This window comes from Maniola hyperantus, chromosome 14, assembly GCF_902806685.2.
Source record: "Maniola hyperantus chromosome 14, iAphHyp1.2, whole genome shotgun sequence".
Classification (NCBI taxonomy): Eukaryota; Metazoa; Arthropoda; class Insecta; order Lepidoptera; family Nymphalidae; genus Maniola; species Maniola hyperantus.
This window is the reverse complement of record NC_048549.1, coordinates 9,034,692-9,057,143: the sequence shown is the minus strand read 5'-3', so window position 1 is coordinate 9,057,143 and position 22,452 is coordinate 9,034,692. Positions and strand designations below refer to the sequence as shown.

The 22,452-nt window shown below is 36.4% G+C and overlaps 5 protein-coding genes across 6 annotated transcripts; 3 read left to right on the top strand and 2 right to left on the bottom strand.

The window, feature by feature from the left end:
- Window positions 1-15: 15 nt before the first annotated feature.
- LOC117988540 (uncharacterized) lies at window positions 16-2,469 on the top strand. Its single transcript, XM_034975693.2, has 4 exons — window positions 16-156; window positions 228-478; window positions 703-857; window positions 1,315-2,469. Exons 1-4 carry the CDS (start codon window positions 16-18, stop codon window positions 1,530-1,532), a joined length of 765 nt encoding a protein of 254 aa, XP_034831584.1. The 3' UTR covers window positions 1,533-2,469.
- A 3,109-nt stretch (window positions 2,470-5,578) lies between these two features.
- Window positions 5,579-11,434, bottom strand: LOC117988416 (uncharacterized protein DDB_G0286299-like). 2 transcript variants are annotated; one of them, XM_034975553.2, is made up of 5 exons: window positions 11,082-11,434; window positions 10,333-10,815; window positions 9,141-9,281; window positions 7,927-8,032; window positions 5,579-7,628 (listed from the first exon to the last, which is right to left on the bottom strand). In XM_034975553.2, the coding sequence occupies exons 1-5, from the start codon at window positions 11,271-11,273 to the stop codon at window positions 7,570-7,572; spliced, it is 981 nt and encodes a 326-aa protein (XP_034831444.1). In that variant the 5' UTR covers window positions 11,274-11,434; the 3' UTR covers window positions 5,579-7,569. The 2 variants fall into 2 exon arrangements, with proteins under 2 accessions (XP_034831444.1, XP_034831443.1); XM_034975552.2 differs by having other exon boundaries at window positions 10,333-10,818; window positions 11,082-11,432.
- Window positions 11,435-13,999: 2,565 nt separating this feature from the next.
- Window positions 14,000-14,886, top strand: LOC117988418 (cholesin). The gene has a single exon (XM_034975554.2). The coding sequence runs from the start codon at window positions 14,159-14,161 to the stop codon at window positions 14,867-14,869; it is 711 nt and encodes a 236-aa protein (XP_034831445.1). The 5' UTR covers window positions 14,000-14,158; the 3' UTR covers window positions 14,870-14,886.
- LOC117988419 (thioredoxin, mitochondrial-like) lies at window positions 14,875-15,609 on the bottom strand. The gene is made up of 2 exons (XM_034975555.2): window positions 15,316-15,609; window positions 14,875-15,234 (listed from the first exon to the last, which is right to left on the bottom strand). Exons 1-2 carry the CDS (start codon window positions 15,489-15,491, stop codon window positions 14,970-14,972), a joined length of 441 nt encoding a protein of 146 aa, XP_034831446.1. The 5' UTR covers window positions 15,492-15,609; the 3' UTR covers window positions 14,875-14,969.
- Window positions 15,610-16,278: 669 nt separating this feature from the next.
- On the top strand, window positions 16,279-22,421 carry eIF3l (eukaryotic translation initiation factor 3 subunit l). The gene is made up of 10 exons (XM_034975361.2): window positions 16,279-16,445; window positions 16,974-17,072; window positions 17,158-17,322; window positions 18,323-18,546; window positions 18,904-19,036; window positions 19,834-19,974; window positions 20,370-20,657; window positions 21,324-21,509; window positions 21,618-21,851; window positions 22,226-22,421. The coding sequence occupies exons 1-10, from the start codon at window positions 16,419-16,421 to the stop codon at window positions 22,358-22,360; spliced, it is 1,632 nt and encodes a 543-aa protein (XP_034831252.1). The 5' UTR covers window positions 16,279-16,418; the 3' UTR covers window positions 22,361-22,421.
- The last annotated feature ends 31 nt before the right edge of the window (window positions 22,422-22,452 follow it).

Sequence of the window (22,452 nt, the reverse complement as noted above, 5' to 3'; positions counted from 1 at the left end):
TTTTTTTAATCGAATATGTCTAAACTTGATGATTTATTTGACAAAAAGAAAGATGAAGCGCCTATGTTAGACTTGTCTAAAGTGGTAATAAATACAGCTGAAGAATATCGAGCAGTTCTTGACAAAGTACCGGATTTTAAAACTAGACCGGAAAAGGTTTGTTACGATAAAACTATAACAATACTATCGATTTTGTTCAATTTCATAAATATTTTTTAAACATAAAGGTGCGGCCCGAGGATATCAAAATTAAAGATAAGCCTGAAGATCAAAAAACGAAAACACCAAAAAAGGAAATAAAAGCATACGAGAAACTGGGCACGCGTGGTTACGAAGAAAAACAATTTACATTCATGGACCCGATACCAGTGGAGATGCGTGGGTTGAAATTTGACGACCTCTGTGCTGTTCCTATAGAATGGCGAATGCTTACGTCTATAAGACCTAAATCTAAACTAGATGAGGAATATTTTAACAGGTATGTTAGAAAACATTTTACCAAAGTTTTAAGAAACTAAACTATGCGCAAACTATGCTTTTACAATGTCGTTAGTAAGGTAGATAAATTTTTGTGTTCTGAATATCTTCTGTGTACGTAGGTATATTTAAGAAGTTCTGAAGCCCCGAAGTACACCGTCGTATTTCGCATGCGGTAGCGAAACATGAACGGCTTTACGTTAAAGGCAGAAATTTCTTTTTCAGATTAGTAGAGTTAGGAAAATCTGAATTGAGAACCAAAGCAAAGGACAAAAGGGAATTCGCTAAAAACAACATGATCAGAAAAACCAAAACTCGTTCCGGTGTGACGGAGACACGCATCGTGTCATGCTCCGAGTGCGGCGAAGAGTACTGCAATGGTGCGTTATACTGCCCGATTACTCATTACCTACCGTTCATTTGATACGCTGCACTATTTCAAATTATTTATCATTTACTAACTGTACCTAGCACAGTTTTACGTTAAACTGTGGAACCTACACTACGGAATACCAATGAAGCTATTTCTTAGTCCAATCACAGTCACAGGATGTACTTTGATAAATGAATGGAGCTATACCAAACTGATTTGGAAATTTATCAGTTTTTTTTTTAAATAAAATGGGAGTGGTTCTCGGCTGGCCAGCGTTTGAGAAACGCTGTGACATCTTTTCATCTAAACCAATGTGTGCCAGTGATAACTTATGGCTCCGAAACATGTCCTCTAACTATGGGTTTGATAAAAAAGGCTCAGCGTGCGATGGAAAGATCCACTGGAGAGCTACGCTACCGCATAAGAACAATATTATTTTTAACTTACCATCTTTTTGTTTCCAGGTAAAATGTGCGCCATCACAAACTACGACATGTTCGCACGGCTGAAGCTAGAAGTGGCCGCGAAGAGTACTCGCGCGCAGCTGCCGCCCGCGCAGCTGGGAAAGCTCAAACGCGTGCGGCGCCGCGCGCGACGCAAGCCGCGCAGCAAGAGCGCCGCGCCCGCCTACCACAAGCCCAGTGCCAACAAAGCCGGCGCTAAAAGCGACACTGAACATTAGACTTAATTTACAGTAATACTTAAAGCTATCCTTAAAAAAAAATACTTTGCGCAAAATATGAGCCAGCCTTTCTTTCACATGAGGCTATTAACCGCGGTGAAATGTCTCTTTCAATTGTTTTTTAGCACTTTGACTCCATGGCCGCCTGGGGCGGCCGCGTGGTTCAGGGTTTTAGGGTTCCATACCCGAAGGGTAAAAACGGAGCCCTATTAATGTCACTCTGCTGTCTTGTCTGTCTGTCCGCGTGTCACAGATCTCTAGCTCGTACTTGGACGAATTGAGTTACAAACCTGAAATTTTGGTATTTGCAAATATTTAATTAGAAATTCAATTACTTACTTAAATTATTTTTCAGGGGGGCTCCCATATCTGAAAATTCTTACCCCAGTATGCAGGGTGTCATTTTTTAGAGCTCATTAGAGTACGAGTATGTAATATATATTTAAAAAATAATTAATCTTAAAAAATAAGGTCGTCAAAGTTGTTAGTTTTAGACCGATTTTGTGACGGGGGCTATCTCAAAAACTAAGCTAGTTAGGAATATGAAATTTCGATCTGTTACCTAGCCATAGTAGTTTTCGGTAGATTTTGTACCTTATACCTACTATATTTAAACAACATATACATAAAACAACGATTTATAAAATAATATAAGGGAACAATCCACTTCTTTAATTCGTGTACAATCAACGTCTTTTAAAGGCTATAGTAGGTACCTACCACCATGTTTTTTTGTTGTGTTAAGTACTTTACATCCTAGTGTTACTAATCTCTGAAGCTGACTGTACTGTTGGTAAAAATCTTGTTAAATCTGCCGAAAAAATTCATCGTAAGTAATGATATTACGTCTTAATTATCTAGTCCGTAGTTCTAATTATTATGCAATCTCATTTTGTACTGTTATGTATATTTACACTAATAAACTTAAAAGCTAAAACTTTGGTTTTATTTTGGAATAGAATAACTTACCGTGCTTAGTTTTATACCAAATTAAAAATAAGCAGCCATACCTATTGTCCTCATTAAAAAGACCCCGGGCCCTAAAGTATGGAAAATGTGGTTTCAGTTAAATATCCTGGTATTTTGATATGTTATAGATTTCAGTGGCTTGACCAACAGTCTTTATGGGTGCTACCACTGCTTCAGAGTCCCTTTCAGAGTTTCGACTGATTTTGTACCAGTTATCAAAGTATTACTTATAGTAAGTAGGTACTTCAATAAGTTCCAATTCCCAACTATTAACTTATTTAAATTACTAGCTGATGCCCGCGACTTCGTCCGCTTGGAATTAGATTTTCAAAAATCCCGTAGAAAACTCTTTGATTTTCCGGGATAAAAAGTAGCCTATATCAGTCTCCAGGTCTTTATCTAAACCCATGCAAAAAATCACGTCAATTTGTTGCACCGTTGCGACATGATTGAAGGACAAACCAACAAACAAACACACTTTCGCATTTATAATAAGGGTACTGATTGACATTAGTCTGAACCTTTTTGCGATAAGCTGACCATTGAAAGACAGATGCATCGAAATGCACGTCATTTGCAATTATAGAAGTAGGTACCTATCATTTCACATCTTGATAATAATGTGAATAAATAACGGTACAACATCAATCGAAACCCTGAAGGGACTCTGAAGCAGTGATACTCACCCATAGACACTAAAATCACTCGAACACTAAAATCAACATATCAAAACCCCCAGGACATTTAACTGAAACCACATTTTCCATAGGTACTTTAGGCCCGGGGTCCTTCATGTAGTGTCGATTTTAAATCTAAGGTTATAGGTATTACAGTTGCAGGTCACAAATAATACGAATTCTAATTAATATCACTCTTTATTGATTTTAAAAAAATATTTATATTACACATTCATTATGTTTTAGAGCCTATAAACAACACTCTGAAGATACGACCATTTTTATATTGATCTCTGTCTAGGACGCGGCCATCGGAACCGCGAACAATTCTTTTTTACAAAACTATGTATACGAAGCCAAAAAATATATTTTTAATTCTAATGTACCAATGATATAGTTTAATATGTTAATGAAAACTCGCTACATTTCCAAGAATTCTATGCTATAAGTATTTTAATGTAACGTTAGGCCCTAAGTACAATGTTTAATAATAAATATCTCAGCACAATTTTTATAAATAAACAGAAATAACTGAAAATATAAATTCTTCAAACTTTTTCCATACAATAAACTCCCCGATAGAAATAACAATAAGATTACCTTTAAATTACCTCTAATTTGCAGACAGCGTAAGAAGTTCTAGCTAGATGTTCATAACTCACGAGTAGGAGAGGAATTTTGCAATTCCAATTAAATCTTACATTTACTTTACTATTGCAACGAACTACAACCCTCTGACTCAATGATATCACACGATAGAGCACGAAGTATAAAAACTATAAATAATAAGTTAAAAAACTGGGCCAAGATCTTTCAGATTGCGCTAAATAATAGATTATCATCTCTTGCCTTCGACAACAGTATGGTAAATCCAAACAGAGCCGTAGGTACCCCAATATAATCCCAATAACTTATTAAAAAATTCGAAGCGACAAACTATTGATACGATGATATTATTTTCAAGTTAACGATGCTGTCGGTCCTAAACTATTATTATTATTTATAATAATATATGTTCCGAACGTTTTAAACTCCAAAATGATCTTCGATTCACAATATTTCCAAGTACTTAATCTATACTTAAATCTAATTACACTAAATAGGAATCTGCAATAAAACATCGATGTTTCGCTACACGCAACAATTGTATTAACAGTATGGTCCTGAGAAAATATTTGCCCAAATTAAATGAAAATACCTAGAAAAATATAAATTATATATTTATTAAATATATTAATCTCATTTTGTCTGTTCTTTCAAAATTTAATTATCTTCTTGTGATCTTGTACCTAACCATATATTATGCATGTTTATTGAATGACAGGACCATGTGTATTTTTTAGTTTAGCACATTTAAAGAAAGATAGGACATGGACGGAAAATCCGCAATAGTTGTTTAGGTAATTCTAATAACAAAAAAAACTATTTGGTCTTCAGGGATAGAAATATGTAATCATCGGTTTTCGTAATTAAATACTTTGGTCCAAATCCTAAACTTGTACCTTTACAGGTAATGCTTAAAACGTTACAGTAGACTTTAATAATATAGTACGTAAATAAAATGGAATTTAAAATAGGTTAGTAGAGAATAAATATAAACAAATGGAATGGAGACAAGACACTTAACACTACAAGCACCAGAAGTTTTAATATTATTATGAAGAGTTATTATATTAGTATTAACTACATAGACGTTATACGAGAGAACCATCATCTCGCATCAAGTTCATACATACAATATGTTACATAGTATGTTACCGGCAATCTGTATACTCTGGTATTGTATACAATAAGCATTCCATAGAATACCTAAAACATTCAGGCAATGTATAAAATATTTGTAATTTCATACAATGCCAAGGCGTTCTATACAATTCCCAAACAGCAATAGGAAATGTATGAAATTCGGTATGAAAAATGTCTCCAGGTATAAATATGGCGATTATGTTTGTCTGTCTGTATGTAGTAATGCATAAGGGTCAAATGTGGCCCAGAATGAAATCTGAGCACCCCAACTCCGCGCAGTCTTACCCTAGAGTGTTTTTGTAAAGCGCAAAGACAGGAGCGAGTCTTCTGGCGTAGCCCATTTGAAAAACTTGATCTTTAATTACTATCATCATCATCATCGCCATCATTATTATGACCATAATCATCATAATCATCATGGTCATGAAAAATAAAACATAGATAAACTGAAAATCATGATGATAAACATGATGATCATGGTTACGATGATCAATAGCATCATCATAACTCTCAGTTTAGCTGCGTTTAATTTTTTATCCATTCACTAATTCTACAGTATACATTTTATACATTTTCTAGGAGCATTTTGGAATTGTATAGAGTGCCTAGGAATTGCATACAATACCTAGGAAATGTATGAAATGGTCAATGATAGATTGCATATTTTATAATTTGCCAAAACAAGCTCGGTATTTCATGGAATGACTAGCTATTCTATAGAATCACTGAATTATGTACATTTCGGGTAACACATACATTTCGTTGAAGTGTTTGGAATCGGCGCGCGGCGACCTGCACTATACCAACCCTACAAAGCAGTAACACCAAAAAATATTGCAGATTCCAGCTTCCATAAAAAATATAATGACTCTTTTAAAACATATAAAAACAATTTCTATTATGCTTCAATGAAAAACAATTATTAAATTACTATGAAAAAACAAGTCATAACATAAAATATGCAACTAACACATGGACGTAAGTAAACTGAATATGTAAGAACAGTTGTACAATAAACTTAATATTTATAAACAAATTCACACCATATAAAACCACAATTGAAATGTCACATTCACAATCAAATAATCAATAACTATTATAGTGGTTTTCTTTAATAACTAAAGATACCCTAAAATTTAAGTATCATGTCATATAAATAATAATAATTAATTGTATGTATTAATGAATTGTTAGTAATATAGTTTGTTAACACGCTACGCTAGCACACATTTAGGTGATATTTTACCCATGTCGCTATATTTGTATCACTTACCACGAGGTGAGATGCTAATCAAGGGCTAACTTGTATCGGAATAAAAAAATCTCATCTTTTGATTCATACATTTATTTCTTTATCAAAATGAAATGAAATGACACCACTCAACAGAGCAGTCCTTTTGAGGGTTCCATAACCATAAAAAAAGAAATCAGTAATGCGACTCTGTCCGTCGTAACTTACGAATGCTATAGATTTAAATTCAAAAATATTATTATTATGATAGCAAAATGGTCGAAAATATGTATAAGGTGGAGGGTTAAATTTAACAGTGTGTTTACTTCATCAAGTTGAGTGGCCCCCTTCGCCCTTTAATCACCGAACTTTGCAACACAAAGTCTGAAATATATAGGTAATTAGCATTGATAGAGCTTTTTATGTAAACTATAACTATACAGGAAAAATAAAATGAAGTCTCTAGCTAGAAAAGTTTTCTAGAAATCAGCAGTGTTACAGTTTAGTGTTTCTAAAGCGAAACACTTAGTATTGTGATCTTAAATAAAAAAGATTTGTTTTGAGACAGTAGTATTTTTAACCAAATGGCTATTTATTTATATAATATGTATATTAATAGTATATGGTCTCTTTACAAGCTATGGAACCTTGGTAGGCAAGTCTGACTTGCACTTGGCCGATATTTTTTGAGTGATAGGTATCTTTTAAGAATATTGCATTGATTTGATTTACAAGAGCTTTAAGGTCAGTTGCATGAATATAGCAAACACCTAAATGCGCAATAGCTTAGCGATGTTAATCGTAGGTACATCAACCGACCGGAGCAAATTACCAAAAATTGAAAATTTGCATTAATTCAAAGTGAACTTGTGAAATTTAAAGAGTTATTATTATATCGAAGTCAATCTCGTAAACCGCCCCGACGAAATATATTAATCAATTAGCAAATATGTATATTCTGTAATAAATATATTATTCACACATACCTATTTCCTAGATGCCCGCGACGTCGCCCACATGGATTTAGGTTTTAAAAAGATTTCGTAAAAAATTGATTTACGAATAATAAGTAGCCTGTTTCTATCCCCGGATGCAAGCTATCAAAATCGGTTAAATGGATAGGCCTTTAAAAAACACTTGAACTTTTTTGGATTTTTCGGGGCTAAATGTAACCTATGTACGAGTCAATTTGGTCAAGATTAGTAAAACGGATGGGCCGTAAATAGCTAGCAGACAGACAGACACACTTTCGCATCTATAATGGATTCTTTCGTATGGATTTAAGAAAGTATGAACCAAACAGTAATGTGTGTACTAATTTGGCAATTCTGTCATTGTTGTGTTCACATTTGTAGTTTTAAGAGTGATGTGAATGGCATTGAGCTAGCGGGAGTGCCCCGGACCCTGAAAAACTTCACTCTTTGCGAGCCTTCTTTTTGCCCTTTTTAGATACTTTTGTATCTGTCCAAGTATCTGCAACAATGTACAAAATAAATCGACTACTTCTCACCTTCTCACTGTGACCTAGTTGTGATAACCTGTGCCAAATGGATATGGACTGATTTGAACTTTAAAACTAGCAGTAACTAGTAGTAAATTATGATGACCAGATATGAAAATACATTTTTAATGGTAATTTAATAAGAAATGTGTGTTAAAAAGCCAATCACTGGCCTTTCCTAGATTAGGGGCCAAGATTCCACAAAAGTTATATGTAACCGAGTTGTTTAATCAATATTCATTTCAACTAATTAATCAATACTAATCTTACCTCCAAGTTCATCAAAAACTGGGCCTGCCGGTTTGTCTTCTTGATTCTCGGAAGTATCAGGACTCTCCTTCTCTTCTGCCTTCACAGATTTGGCTACAGTGGTTGCCTGAAATGAATGTTAAACTATTGTTATCATCATCATGATCAACCCATCGCCGGCTCACTACAAAGCACTGGTCTCCTTTCAGAGAGAGAAGGGTTTTGGCCATAGTCTGACATGCTGACCAAATGCAGATTGGCAGACTTGAGACATCTTTAAGAACATTATGGAAAACTGTTTTGCAGCATACAGGCTTCCTCACAATATTTCCTTTACGTCAGCCCAAAATAAAAATATACAATCAGTTCGACACTTTAGTCTAGTGCTGACGTCACTAAAATGGCGGCCACGCGCATTAGCAATTTACGGGACTAATATCACAAAATCAACCATTAAATTATTTTGAATTTTAAAATCAGAATTGAATTTTATTACCAAATCATCAGTAAAAGTAATTTATAGCATCAGTGAGCGAGACAGAGTACAACTTTGCTTTTGTCAGTTAACCCATGACACCTCCCAACTGTTCAACTCATTTAAAGCATCTTTGGTGCAAGGCAGTGCTGGCATCAATTAATCAATAATTAATCGATTAATTATTGATCTATTTTATTCATATTAAATTAATCGTGACTAAGCTTCAACGTGATTAAAACGTGAATAAAATTAATCATTAATTGTTAATTTGATTAATATTTTTGACAGATTAAGGTCAGTTTTAAAAACAAGAAAAAAATTACAAGGCTGTGAGTTGAATGATGTACTAGTTCTATGCTTAGTACTTACAATATCAATTCTCAATCAAAATTTCCAAAATGTCTACAATTTAGGTAGGCAACAGACAGGGTGGAAGAGTTGGAACCAGAATTTTTTATGGGACCATCTCGCAAACTTCTATTGATTACAAAAAAATATGCAAATTGGTTCAGAAATATCAGAGAAATCAGGGTAGAAACATAGTAATTGTATTCATGAAAATTTCTGTTGCTAAGCATTGCTCTTGTCCGGCTTGATTGGCTTCACTCAGACATCAGCCATACTCAGCCCTAATGGTCCTACAATCACAAATCATATGCAGACAGGCCAGTGGTCGGGTAGTAGTAATTGGTAATTAAATCAACAGTGCCCCAACAGTCTTATATCTGTTTCTAATACCTAATTGTGTAAAACTAACCTCACTAGCCTTCTTCTTGATCTGTTTCTCTTTGTTTTCCATCTTCTTGTTGCTCCTGAGATCCTTGACTTCGGTCAGTTCATTCTCTGTGCCATCATCGTCATCAGTGGTGCCCAGCAGGCCCTGGTCACGGAGTTCTGCCTGCCAATTTCAAAATTCCACTCAATTAGAATAAACTAGCTTATGCCTTCGACTTTGTTTGCATGGACTACTCTGATTTCAAACCCCTATTTTACCCCCTTAAGGGATGAATTCACAAAAATCATTTCTTAGCAGATGTCTACATCATGATAACTATTTGCATGCCAAATTTCAGCCCAATCTTACAGAAATTTGAGCTGTGTTGATATATTAGTCAGCCACTCAGTTACCTTTTTTTTACATAATACTATTTAGATAAAAATTTACTTTTAGAATAGAAGAAAATTGTGTTATTCAACACAAATGCAAAAAGTTTATTGCATTTGTGTTGAATTTTTACATAATGAATTTTGTATTGTTGTAGTTTCCATTTGAATTTATATTAGTTACATATCCAGGATTAGGTTAGGTTAGATACTCAAAATACAGTATATTGACCCTTAAAACAAGTAGTACAATCTGAACACAAGGTACCTATAGGGCTATGCATTGTATAAAAACAGATCTCAGCCACATAGTCTAAATATACAAAAGGAAAAGGTGACTGACTGACTCACTGACTGACTGATCTATCAACGCACAGCTCAAACTACTGGACAGATCGGGCTAAAATTTGGCATGCAGATAGCTATTATAACGTAGGCATCCATTAAAAAGGATTTTTGAAAATTCAACCCCTAAGGGGGTGAAATAGGGGGTTGAAACTTGTGTAGTCCATGCAGACGAAGTCGCGAGCATAAGCTAGTTGTATATATATCTTTAGTCTTAGATCTACACAGACTACACTTGTGCAACTTCAGATTGGTCTAGTAGTTTTGCCATCACTGTATTCAGATCTCAGTTAAACAAAGGTCAATGTAGCATCCCAGTTAGTGTTTTCTTTTAAAGAAAATGTGCACTCATTCAATTCAAGTATAAGACTGAAATAAAAATGCTAGTACATAGTAGCAATTTAGCACTGGAATCGATTGCTGAACTGGACTGGAATATGCTACTAAAATGTGATTGGTAAATCAGCTTTTGCAAATATAACTTAATTTAAATTAATTACCTCCTTAAGGACTCTCTGTAGCTCCTCAACCTGAGCCTGCAAAGCTCTAGCAGAGTCCTCATCTACGTCCGGGCCCTCTGCACTCAGCACCCTGATGGTCTCAACAGCCTCTTCCTTCTGTTCAGGCTGGGCAACTTCAACATCTGCTTCTTTCCCTTTCTTTTTATTCTTCTTAGATGGACTTTCCTTCTTTTCTTTCTCCTCTGGACCCTTCACTTTCTTCTTCTCACTCTTTTTTGGCACCTCCTGCCACAGGCCGTCATCAAAATCTGCTGGCTTCTCTGCATCAACTACAGCCTTTTTCTTTCCCTTTTTAGCTTCAGCGGGTGCTTCCTTCTTAGCTACTTTGACTTCAACCTTCTCTTTGGGTTTGGGTTTTTCCACATCTTTCACTTTGTCTTCTTTTTTCTCCTTTGCTGGTGATTTTTTGGCACTTTCAGCCTTTGACTTTGCATCGTCATTTGAAATGCGGTTAGGAGAAGTCTTCTAAAAAACAAATATCTGAGTTAGAGGCTTTTAAAATACATTAATCTACATGCCAAGTTCTTATTACATTTGGAAAAGATATTTTACTAAAACTGTGTTCTTATATCATACTCAGTTGTGTATCTAAAATAATTGGAATACCCATTCTTAAAATAATTGGATTTATATTTCTTGTAAGGTTTTAGGTTTTATAAACATATGTTTGAAGGTTAAAAATAAAATGAGCACAGGCACTGGCGAACCGCACCGGTACGAGCACTCACCTTCTCCTTGGTTTTTCTTTTCTTATTGGAAGATTTCCTATCGTCCACGACCAGCGGTAGCTTGTCGAATTGCGGCTGCTCCGCCGTGTGGAAACCGAATATAAATACGAGAGCTGCGCATACTAAAACAACCGCCACAGCTGCTGCGGGAAACAGGAACTGTGTATGAGACACCTGCCTTAACAACTCCATCTTAAATTTTATATCCTCAACAGTTTTAACTTTACAGACCACATAAAAACGTTTCGATAAAATGTGATAATGCCAAATATATTAAATCCCGAACGATAAAAGCAGACACGGAGACATGATGACGCGGCTGTGACGTGCCAAAAAATTGCAAACGCGACTTATTGGAGTTGCCGTATAAAAATTTAAAATATTATACTAGCGACCCGTCCCGGCTTCGTACGAGTAGCACAATTAGTTTTCTTATCAGAGTACAACAAAATATCAAAGGTGTAATTCGTTATCATATTTTATAATATTTGAGAAATCAGGAAGAAAATTAGAAATACGGTATTTGAATAAGTCAAAAATAAATTATTTCTCATTGATTATTAAATATAGTGTCTTCCAAACTATGTAAATTCCACATACTTTGTTAGTTTTATGTGTGACAACCAATGTGACAACCATTTTAAATTATCGTTAAACAGTAAACTTAAAAAAGCACTTAAAATGATTGTGACGTCACATACCGGCATTTCATAGAATTTCGCATACTAAGCGCGCGTTTTGACGTTTGATAAAAAGTAACTGATTTGACTAGTTGTCAAATACCGGATTATAAATTCCCAAATAGTTAGCCCCTGCTGGGAAATGAACTCTTGCAACATTGTAAAGAACATTTCGCTCGCTTCGCTTGCAATTATGGATAACATGTGCCTGAATAAACATCAAAAAACTTTGTGCTTACTTTATCAAGTTGTGAGGTCCTAGATTTAATTTCAAGGGATGCTGAAAAGAAAACAAATAACTAGTTATTGTTGTTTGTTATGTTGTGCCGCTCATGGGCAATATTGTGAAAAATTGCAAGTGGGCAATATTCCACCCTCACCATCTGGGTGTCTGGTGCACTTCGACCGTCCGTTGCGCCAGATCCTTCTTTCCACGCACGTGCAAACTGTGGAACCAACTCCCATCGGCGGTGTTCCCACTAGATTATAACATGGGGTTATTCAAGGGGCGGACCAACAAATTCCTAAAAGGCCGGCAACGCATTGGCGGCTCCTCTGGTGCTGCAAATGTTCATGGGCGGCGGTAATCACTTAACATCAGGTGACCCGCCTGCTCTTTTGCTCGCTATATCTATTAAAAAAAAAAAAAAAAAAAAAAAAAAAAAACTTCGCGCTAGCTTCGCTCGCGCTTTATCAATTCCTGAGTGCCTAGATTTGATTTCGGGGGATTATTTGCAAGAACATTGGTAAAAAAGATGGAAGTATACAGTATAAAGAGCCCTTAACATTCGACCATATTAATATTTTAAACTTTCAAAGTAAGATTACTATACCAAGTTGGGTACCATATAAAACGGCTTTACCTGTATATTTTCAAACAGATTTTTATTTATTTTTATGCATAGTTAATCTTCTCTAATTCTTCTTTATTGCATAGTTTTGATTTATCGTGCAAAATGTCAAAAATATACGCCCACCTCGATTTCGGGAGAATGGCAGCTACAATGTCACGATCGCAATCACCTCTGATTGGTTGACGCTCGCTCACTATTGGCTACAATGCATTGTTGCAACAAGAATCACACAAATTTAGCCAATCAGAACAATTGAGATTGTAATAATGATTGATGCAAGTTTCCCGCAATCGAGGTGCTGTAGTACGGAACCTTTAGTGCGCGAGTCTGACTCGCACTTGGTCGCCGATTTTTAGGGTTCCGTACACAAAGAGTAAAACGGGACCCTATTACTAAGACTCCGCTGTCCGTCAGTCTGTCCGTCTGTCACCAGGCTGTATCTCATGAACCGTGATAGTTAGACAGTTGAAATTTTCACAGATGTTTATGTATTTCTGTTGCTGCTATAACAACACATTAATATAGGTAGTTAGTTAGTTATATTAAAAAACATAATAAAATAAATATTTAAGGGGTGCGGCTCCTATACATGCGGCTCCTATGCGACAGACGGACGGACGGCCAGACAAGTAGACTCGCAGAACTTGCTAGCGTCACTTGGTCAAAAATGGCATGTGAAAAGTTATTTTGTACCGTAGACTGAGTAAAAATTCTAGATTACACTAAAAAGAGAGCACATATAAAGTTAATAATATGATAAACATAGACGCAGTTATCGTGTAACCGATTTTTTTCAAGAATACATACAAGGAATACAACTTTAGTTGCAAAAGAAACTTTGAGAAATCATGGCGTCATTGTATTTCTCATTATTTATTTACTTGTTTTCACATACAAAACTTTTAATACAAATATTGTTGATCGGTTAATACAGATATTGGAGCCGATTCTCTTGTACACAATCTCTAAACTAAACTAAATTAGAAGGTCTAAATCTAGTGCTATCCTTTTCCGCAAGCAACATTATGATAGGGATAGCAATAGGTTTAGACGTGCCATTTTAGTTTAGTTTAGAGATTGTGTACAACAGAATTAGCCACAATGACTACTAAACAATGGTAATAATAGTCGTGTTATTCATCGTTACGTCGTGCTATCGCTATCTCATACACGGTTACACAGTACTTACATCTACCTATTATTCTATCTACGTGCTTAGCCTATTAGCCTGTGACAGATCTGTGGCCTGTGAAGTGTGAATGTCATTTGTCATTAATCATTATCTAGGACACACTACACTACACAACACTAGATAACACATCTGTGTTATCTAGTGTTGTCAACATCTTTTATTTTAGGTCGGTGGTCAACATCTATGGATTAGGTCTGTGGTCAACATGTCAAGTGTCAAGAACAAGCAAGCTGCGGCTTATTAGCTTTTAGGTTATGTTTGTATCATTTAAATACTTTAAGGTTTGTATTTATTCTTAGGGTTTATTAGCAAGCGCCCATGGTCTGTGCAAGCGCCAATTAATAAGTTATCATGGGTCGCAATAAAAAAAAGAAGAGCGAGAAAAACCAAAACATCCAGCAGAGTAAGGAGGACTTGGTAGTCACAGAATCTAATACACTAAACGATACACAAGATGAAGATACAAACAGGACACTTACTAATAAAGAAAGCAGCGAAACATCTGATAGCAAGATGACGAAAAGGCCGCACGAGCACGAAAGTGAAAATTCGGACATTGAAGATGAACCTAAAAAACGCAAGAAAAAGAAAAAGTCTCCAGCAGAAGATGCAACAACAGGTAAAAAAAATAAAATTTCCATAAGGCAAATGAAAAAAGAAAAACATGCAGCAAAACTTGCTTTAGAACAAGCACAGGTAAAGGATCAAACTAAATTGCAATGTCTTAATTATTTATCTCAATGGAAACATGACAGGCAGAACTGGAAGTTTATGAAAGCAAGACAAGTTTGGCTTCATAAAAACAAATTTTCAACCCAGCTAATACCAGAGGCTTCATGGCCTATATTATTAGAATATTTTGAGTCAGCTAAAGGCAACATTAAAACCTTGCTTCTTAATGATGCGAATAAAATTATTAAACAAATGGATGAATGGACAGAGTCACAAACCAGTCAAGATGCTGAATGTGACAAGGAACAGTCAGAATCTACTGAACTAGTAAAACCTGACGAAACAGTTTATAATAGAGCAAGGAGTATAATACAATGTTTACAGGAATAAAATGCTTATTTACTTTTCACCTAAGTTTTATTTCAACTACAAAATTAAGGATAACAAGAACAATAAATTACATTTAAAGGTCAAAAATCCTTTCTTTCCATCAATTATGGACATTGACTTCAGAATCATCAGATGTAAACTGTGTAATCCACTTCCTCAACTTGTCTGTATCTTGTAATCCAACCAATCTCTGTTGTACTTTACCATTCTTGATAGCTACGAGAACGGGCACAGAACTAACTTCATAGTCCAAAGCTAAATCTGTTTGTTCGTCAATATCCACTTTAGTGAGAATTACTTTACCTTTATTCTCAGAGATTATTGACTCAAGTCTAGGTGTAAGCAGCTTGCAAGGATTGCACCATCTAAAATTTAAAAAATAATCCTATAAATAACTACCTAATTGCGTTCATGCTGAAAATCTCAGCGTTTAAATAGATACTTACGTCGCAAAGAAATCCACAACAACAGGAGTTTTACTGTTAATAACTTTAGCCTTAAAATCATCGGTGCTTTGAATTTTTATTATGTCGTATGTGGGCGAGGAGACTGATATGTTTCTTAAGAATAAGGAAGGTTTAGCGAAGTACGGTTTTCGTAACAAAAGGGTTCGCCCTAACATTTTAACCGATTACTTTTCTGATTTACCTATTTAAAAATGTGCGAAAATTGACCGAAACAAATGAATTGCAATTACTGAGAATTCTCTTGGATTCTATTTCTATCACAGTGACAGTTCAGTCTCTATAATGTATATGTTCCTTGGTTCTGCTGGCCATACTACAGTGCAACAAGGCTACCTTGGCGCGTGGTGAAAATCAGAACTAACGTTGCCGTCAAGTGTCCCCTTTCTTCTTGTTTGAATATTCCATGGACGTACTAGCTATACTAAACTAGTAGGTAACGTCGTACCTACGTCCCAACGTCCATGGAATATTCTAGCCTTTGTTCTCCAACAGCGCCGCCCTGTCAGTGTTATTGAAGTGCCAAAAGAGCCTTGTCATCCAAGCTTGTCGCTTCATCCAAGTGTCGCCAACTAATTCCTCTAATTAATTCCTATGTCCATGTCGATGATTTTGTATTTTAAGATTTTGACAGTGATAGGTCCTCCTATGTCGATGGTATCTGTGATCGGTAGGTATCGGTTTGAAAACATTGAAACATGATAGATTTAACAAAATATCGTTGTAAAATTGATCTCAATATTAAACCTATTAAGATAACTATAACTTAAAAATACTTAAACTTAACATTAAAATATCTAAGTAGTTAACTATTTTAATATTTTATCGATTAAAAAAAATTTGCACCAAATTGCGACGTGTAAACCACCATTAATAAAAATAAAAAGACAGGCACCCAGACTGAAGAGTCACAGAGTCACTCAAAAGCACCGCTCAAAAGTGAATTTCAAAGAGTATTATAAATTATAATACTCTTTGGAGTAATTTGTGTGTGTCTGAAAATAACCTCAAAAAAATATATTGAATGAGAGGATTCTTTGCCAACAAAGTGTAATTTATGTACGAATTCCTCAGTAAATAATAAAATGTATTCGAGTGACGATTACAATGAGGTTTGTTCATTTTTCCTAAAAGATAAATTTGCAAAATCTATGGGTTTTTGTTTACATATTTACTTCATAACCTTAATCATTTTGTTCATTTAATTAAGTACTTCTATTTCGGTACACATTGGCAATAATATTATTAATTAAAAAGACTGATTCCATTGACTCGTATTTGATACAAATCAATGGAGTCAGTCTTTTGACATTAACTTCATCAAATAAAAGTCGGCATGAACATGCCCGAAGGCCAGTGCATACATGGGTATGGAGTAGAGCCAATTTGTTCTACATTATCCTGTACGTATGCTTAACGTACGGTTGATATTGTACATACTGAAAATAAAACACTGAGGAGAGTGGATACTGGAGGCCATGACACTGATGACCCACACTAAAGAAAATAAAAGTAATTTTAAGTTGTTATCAAGAACTAGGTCCCTCCTCGGCTCCACTCCACCCTAACGGTATGCGCTGTGCCTAATGTATGTACAATTACATATTACATTATAAAATATTACATACTAAACATTCCAGGGTGGATATGAGTCTTACGGAGACTACGAGCCCCACACAGGAGATCCACAGTATGATTTGGAATATGACAGATCATCATACTACCAAATGCCTGAAATGGTAAGCTACATGATCAAATTATTCACTAAAAATCAAAGTGAGTCAGTGCACATTAAATTAATTGTAATAATACATACATTAACAGGTTAAAAAGTTTCTGGTGTATTTCCGCAACATGATCACTGAAGGAGTGACGTTTGAGATCCTGAACCTCTATGAAAATACATTCCCTAAGCTCACAGAGCAATATTTCGAAAATACACCCTGGCCTGATGAGAAAGAAGTGGCCCCAGTCGTGGACAATGATCATGTAAGTTAGATGGATGAGTTTTAATATTATAATGGAACAGAAAAAATTAACTGTTGTTATTTTAAAGAGTAAGATAGTGCGGCCAATTCTCTTGATCACAATCTCTCTAAACTAAACTAAATTGACAGGTTTAAATCTAGTGCTATCCTTTGCCGCAAGCAGCATTGTAAAAGGGATAGCAATGGATTTAGAGGTGTCATTTTAGTTTAGTTTAGGGATTGTGTACAACGGAATTGGCCACATTCTACTCTTTATTTTATGTGTCATTTATCTCTATATTAAAAAGGAAAAACTGACTGACTGGTTATCATCGCACAGCTTACACTACTGGACGGATAGGGCTGAAATTTGTCATGCAGATAGCTATGACGTAGACATCTGTTAAATAAGGATTTTTGAAAATTCAACCCCTAAGGAGGTAATAGGGGTTTGAAATTTGTGTAGTCCATGCGGACGAAGTCGCGAGCATAAGCTAGTATTCTATACTAGATGATGCCTGTGGCTTCGCCCGCGTGGATTAAGTTTTTCTTAAATCCCGTGGGAACTCTTTGATTGACTCTTTGATTTCCCAGGATGTCTCCTTCCACGGCATGCAAGCTATCTCTGTACCAAATTTCGTCAAAATCAGTTGAACTTTTGGTTAAAAATGAAGAAACAAGTTTTCTAGGATTTTCAGAAACTACACCAAAGCAAAACCGGGATAGGTCAGCTAGTAAGTATCTAGTAATCTACTCTTCATCATCATCATGATCAACCCATGATGGGACCCTAAGATACAGGTTTTGCAAACTTACTTCAGGTCCCTGGCACAACTTTTAAAAAGACCTTTGTAGAACAAATAAATAATTTCATTTAATTTCATTTCAACCCCTCGCCGGCTCACTATTAGAGCACAGGTCTTCCCTCAGAATGAGAAGGACTTTAGCCTTAGTCTACCATGCTAGCCAAGTGTGGATTGGCTGAGAAACTACTGTTAGTGACACTAAATTATGTTTTTAAGGTCTTCATGATTCTCTACAAAGAGTTGTACTTCCGTGATATCTATGCTCGAGTACCCGGTGGTCCAAAGCCTGAGCAAAGGTTCCTCTCATTTTACAACTACTGCGACCTCTTCAACTACATCCTGTCTGCAGAGACCCCTGTTCCTCTGGAACTGCCGGACCAGTGGCTATGGGAACTCATTGATGAATTTGTTTATCAGTTCCAATCATTTGCTCAGTATAGGCAAGTATAATACAAAATATTATTTATATACCCCATGATTCTTTGAGCCAGTGAAATGATTTGATTATACTCGATCAGGTGACTTGCTTATCAATACATGTAAAAATGTTTGTCCTGATTTTGAGAGCAGGTTCCTGTTATGACGTATTCACTCACTAAGAAAGGAATTTTGAAATTGTTTTCTCAAAGGAGTTAAATAGGGGATGAAAATGTCTTTCAAGTTGTTTCCATGAACATTGGGTTGTTGTTTAAAAATAAATGTGTTTCAGGATTTTTGTATTCCTCTCACCAATTCTCAAAATTTCACTTGAGCGAACTAGGGTGGGTAAGATTGTCGTAATTATATTTTGTTTCCAGGTCTCGCACCTCCAAGTTAAGCCAAGCTGAGATTGAGGCTCTGAACACTGAGAACAAAGCCTGGAATGTGCTCTGTATTCTCAATGTGCTTCACTCTCTTGTGGATAAGTCTAATATCAAAAAACAACTTGAGGTAAACAATAACACTGATGTTCCCAAAAAGTTATAAAATAGCTTTTAATTCTGTTTTTAGGGTTCCGTACCTCAAAAGGTAAAACGGGACCCTTTTAGGATCACTTTGTTGTCTGTCTGTCAAGAAACCTACAGGGTACTTCCCGTTGATCTAGAATCATGAAATTTGGCAGGTAGGTAGATCTTATAGCTGACATTTGGGGAAAAATCTGAAAACCGTGAATTTAGGGTTAGGGTGAATTTAACACAAAAAAAATTAAATTGTGGTCATGAACTAATAATTAGTTTTTTCAATATTTGAAGTAAGGTAACTATACCAAGTTGTGTATCATATGAAAGGGCTTTATCTGTGGATTCTAAAACAGATTTTTATTTATTTTTAAGCATCATAGTTTTTGAATTATCGCGCAAAATGTCGAAAAATAGGGCTTTTGTACGGAACCCTCGTTGCGCGAGCCTGACTCGCACTTGGCCGGTTTTTCTTCATAAATACCAAACTTATTAATTACTTAACAACTATAACCATAATATCAAGACTATGCTTTTTTGATATTTACTAATGCCTTGCTAGGATAGTTCTTGTATAGAGATAGGGAGAAGTCAGGTAAAAAGAACTGTATGACAAATTGACAGTGGAGATGACGTGTTTGCACATTTGTCTTTGCTGTTCTCTCCGCGCGAGAAGCAAAAGTGACTGATAAACCATTAGTGCTCAGCGTGGCTCTTCGTCGTGCTTTGTACCACTAAAGATATTACCTCTTTGTCTTTCTTTGAACATAATATATGAAATGTATGCAGGTGTATGCGGCGGGCGGAGACCCCGACTCGGTGGCGGGCGAGTTTGGGCGCCATTCGCTGTACAAGATGCTGGGCTACTTCTCACTAGTGGGCTTGCTGCGCCTGCACTCGCTGCTTGGGGACTACTACCAGGCCATCAAGGTACCATTCAAATATTCATCGGAACTTTGAATAAGGATGCCAAAAAGGCATCTATTAATGGAATGAAAGGGCATAAATAAAATCGTATATTTCTATGATATTTGGGAATTTTCCTTTAGTAAGGACACAGATTTGTTTCGAAATGTGTTCATCGAAAAATAATAGCGTGGAGTCTAAATTGTCCATAGGCCTTGTTTCATTTTCTGAAAATTCTTATCAATTCTCAAGTGAATGAGTTTTTACATCTAAATTCTAAATCAGCTTAGATGCATGTTTGTTCTTCCAGTTACATGATCCTCGAAGTTTTGTTTTCTCCCAGTTATTATTTTATTTTAGATTAATCCTTGAAATATAAATCAGGTAACAAGGCATAAAGTGTATTTGATAAATTACAGGTACTGGAAAACATTGAACTGCACAAGAAGTCTCAATACTCGCATGTACCAGCGTGCCAGATATCCACATCCTACTATGTGGGTTTCGCTTACATGATGATGCGTCGGTACGCGGACGCCATCCGCACGCTGTCGTCCGCCCTGCTGTACATGCAGCGCACTAAGCAGCTGTTCTCATCCCGTTCCTACCAGAATGATCAGATTAATAAGCAAACGGAGCAGATGTACCATCTTCTGGCTATCTGTTTGGTGCTGCATCCTCAATGTGTGGACGAGTCTATTCAGCAGGTTAGTCTGATGTAATAATTATTTTTTAAACGTGTCCCATCTTAGACCTCATCATCATTTTCCATCAGGTGTGATTGTGGTCAAGGGTGTCACCATAATAAATAATAAAAAAGATCAAGCGCGAGTCGGACTCGCTCACGAAGGGTTCCGTACCATACATCCATTTATATGTGATTTAGTGAATTAATTTTTTCGTGAATACGTTTTAATTCTTTTTTTGTGATCTAACCATAAATTCACTGTGTTCATATTCTTTCCTTTACTTGTGCTACAAGACCTACCTACTTATCCAAATTTCATGATTCTAGGTCAACGGAAATTACTCTATAGTTTTTAGGTCAACGGAAATTACCCAATAGTTTTTTTGACAGACAGACTAACAACAAAGTGATCCTATAAGGGTTCCTTTTGAGGTACGGAACTCTAAAACAGAAGTAGAGTTCCTGCGCTAATCGAGCATCTGATGAGGTGTTGTTCAATCACATGTCCGCCCACACACAAGCCCAGGATGAAGACCTGCTCCTGAGTAGCAGTAACATCCAGACACTATTGTTGGTCTGGCTAAACAATGCAAGTGCTGCTAAATGCACCTCACTCGGACCTTACACTAGCAGTCAGATTGTTTGTTTGTTTTTAAATGCAACAAATCACTTGTAACTTCCTCAGGTGCTGCGTGAAAAGAACTACCACGAGAAGATGTTTAAAATGCAATATGGCGATCTCGGCGAGTTCGAAAGTTGCTTCACGTTCGCGTGCCCCAAGTTCCTGTCGCCCTGCCCGCCGCCCATCGAGCCCGGCTCCAACTACGGCCGCGACGCTGTCAAACACCAGACGCAGGTGTTCATGGACGAGGTGTGTTACAGTATACAACAGCTGTACTCTAGAACAGCTGTCTGTAGTAATATTACAGCTAGTGTATAACGTTTATTTTTAATCAAAATTGTTTGCTTTGCACGTCAGGTCCGTCAACAGAAGATGCTGCCAACAATCCGGTCATACCTGAAGCTGTACACGACACTGCCCCTAGCCAAGCTCGCGGCGTTCATGTCGGCGGCGCGCGGCGGCGAGCGTGACGCGGCGCGCGAGCACGCGGCGCTCGCCATCCACCTGCTGTGCTTCAAGCACAAGATGAAGAACGTCGTCTGGTCCAAGGGGCCCAGCGGGCTCGACGGCAAGTTCCAGAGCGGATCTGAGGTATAGTTTTTGTACTGTCTTGTAACTGCCCTTTAAGTATGTACACACTAACTATCACGCCATTTAGCGTACATGGTTTTGCACGGAAATAAATCAGAGATAATCAATTAGTGATTATCATAATAACAATGGCATAACGCATAAATAAGAAAGTTCCTGCGGCAGTAGCGCGTTGCGGGAGGGGTGTGATGACGTTACGCGAGAGCTGTGATTCGTCAACTTGTTACAACTTCAACCTCCTGCACCGCTCCACTACCACAAATTCGCAGTTTTATATTAGTAAATAATGGTAAATGGCAAAAACATATCAGCATCAAACCTTTTAAACATGCAAAATATGATAGGTAACACAATTAATATTTGTATCATTGCAGTTGGACTTCTACATCGACAATGACATGATTCACATTGCCGATACCAAGGTGGCTCATCGTTATGGAGACTTCTTCATCCGCAAGCTGCTCAAGTTTGAAGAGCTGAACCGAAAGCTGCACCACATCAAAATATAAATGTCTCAAAGTATTATAAGGCATTAACATTTATATCAAAAATAAAAATAAATTAAGTAAAGGTGTTTTTATTTCTTATTCCTTTTAATAAC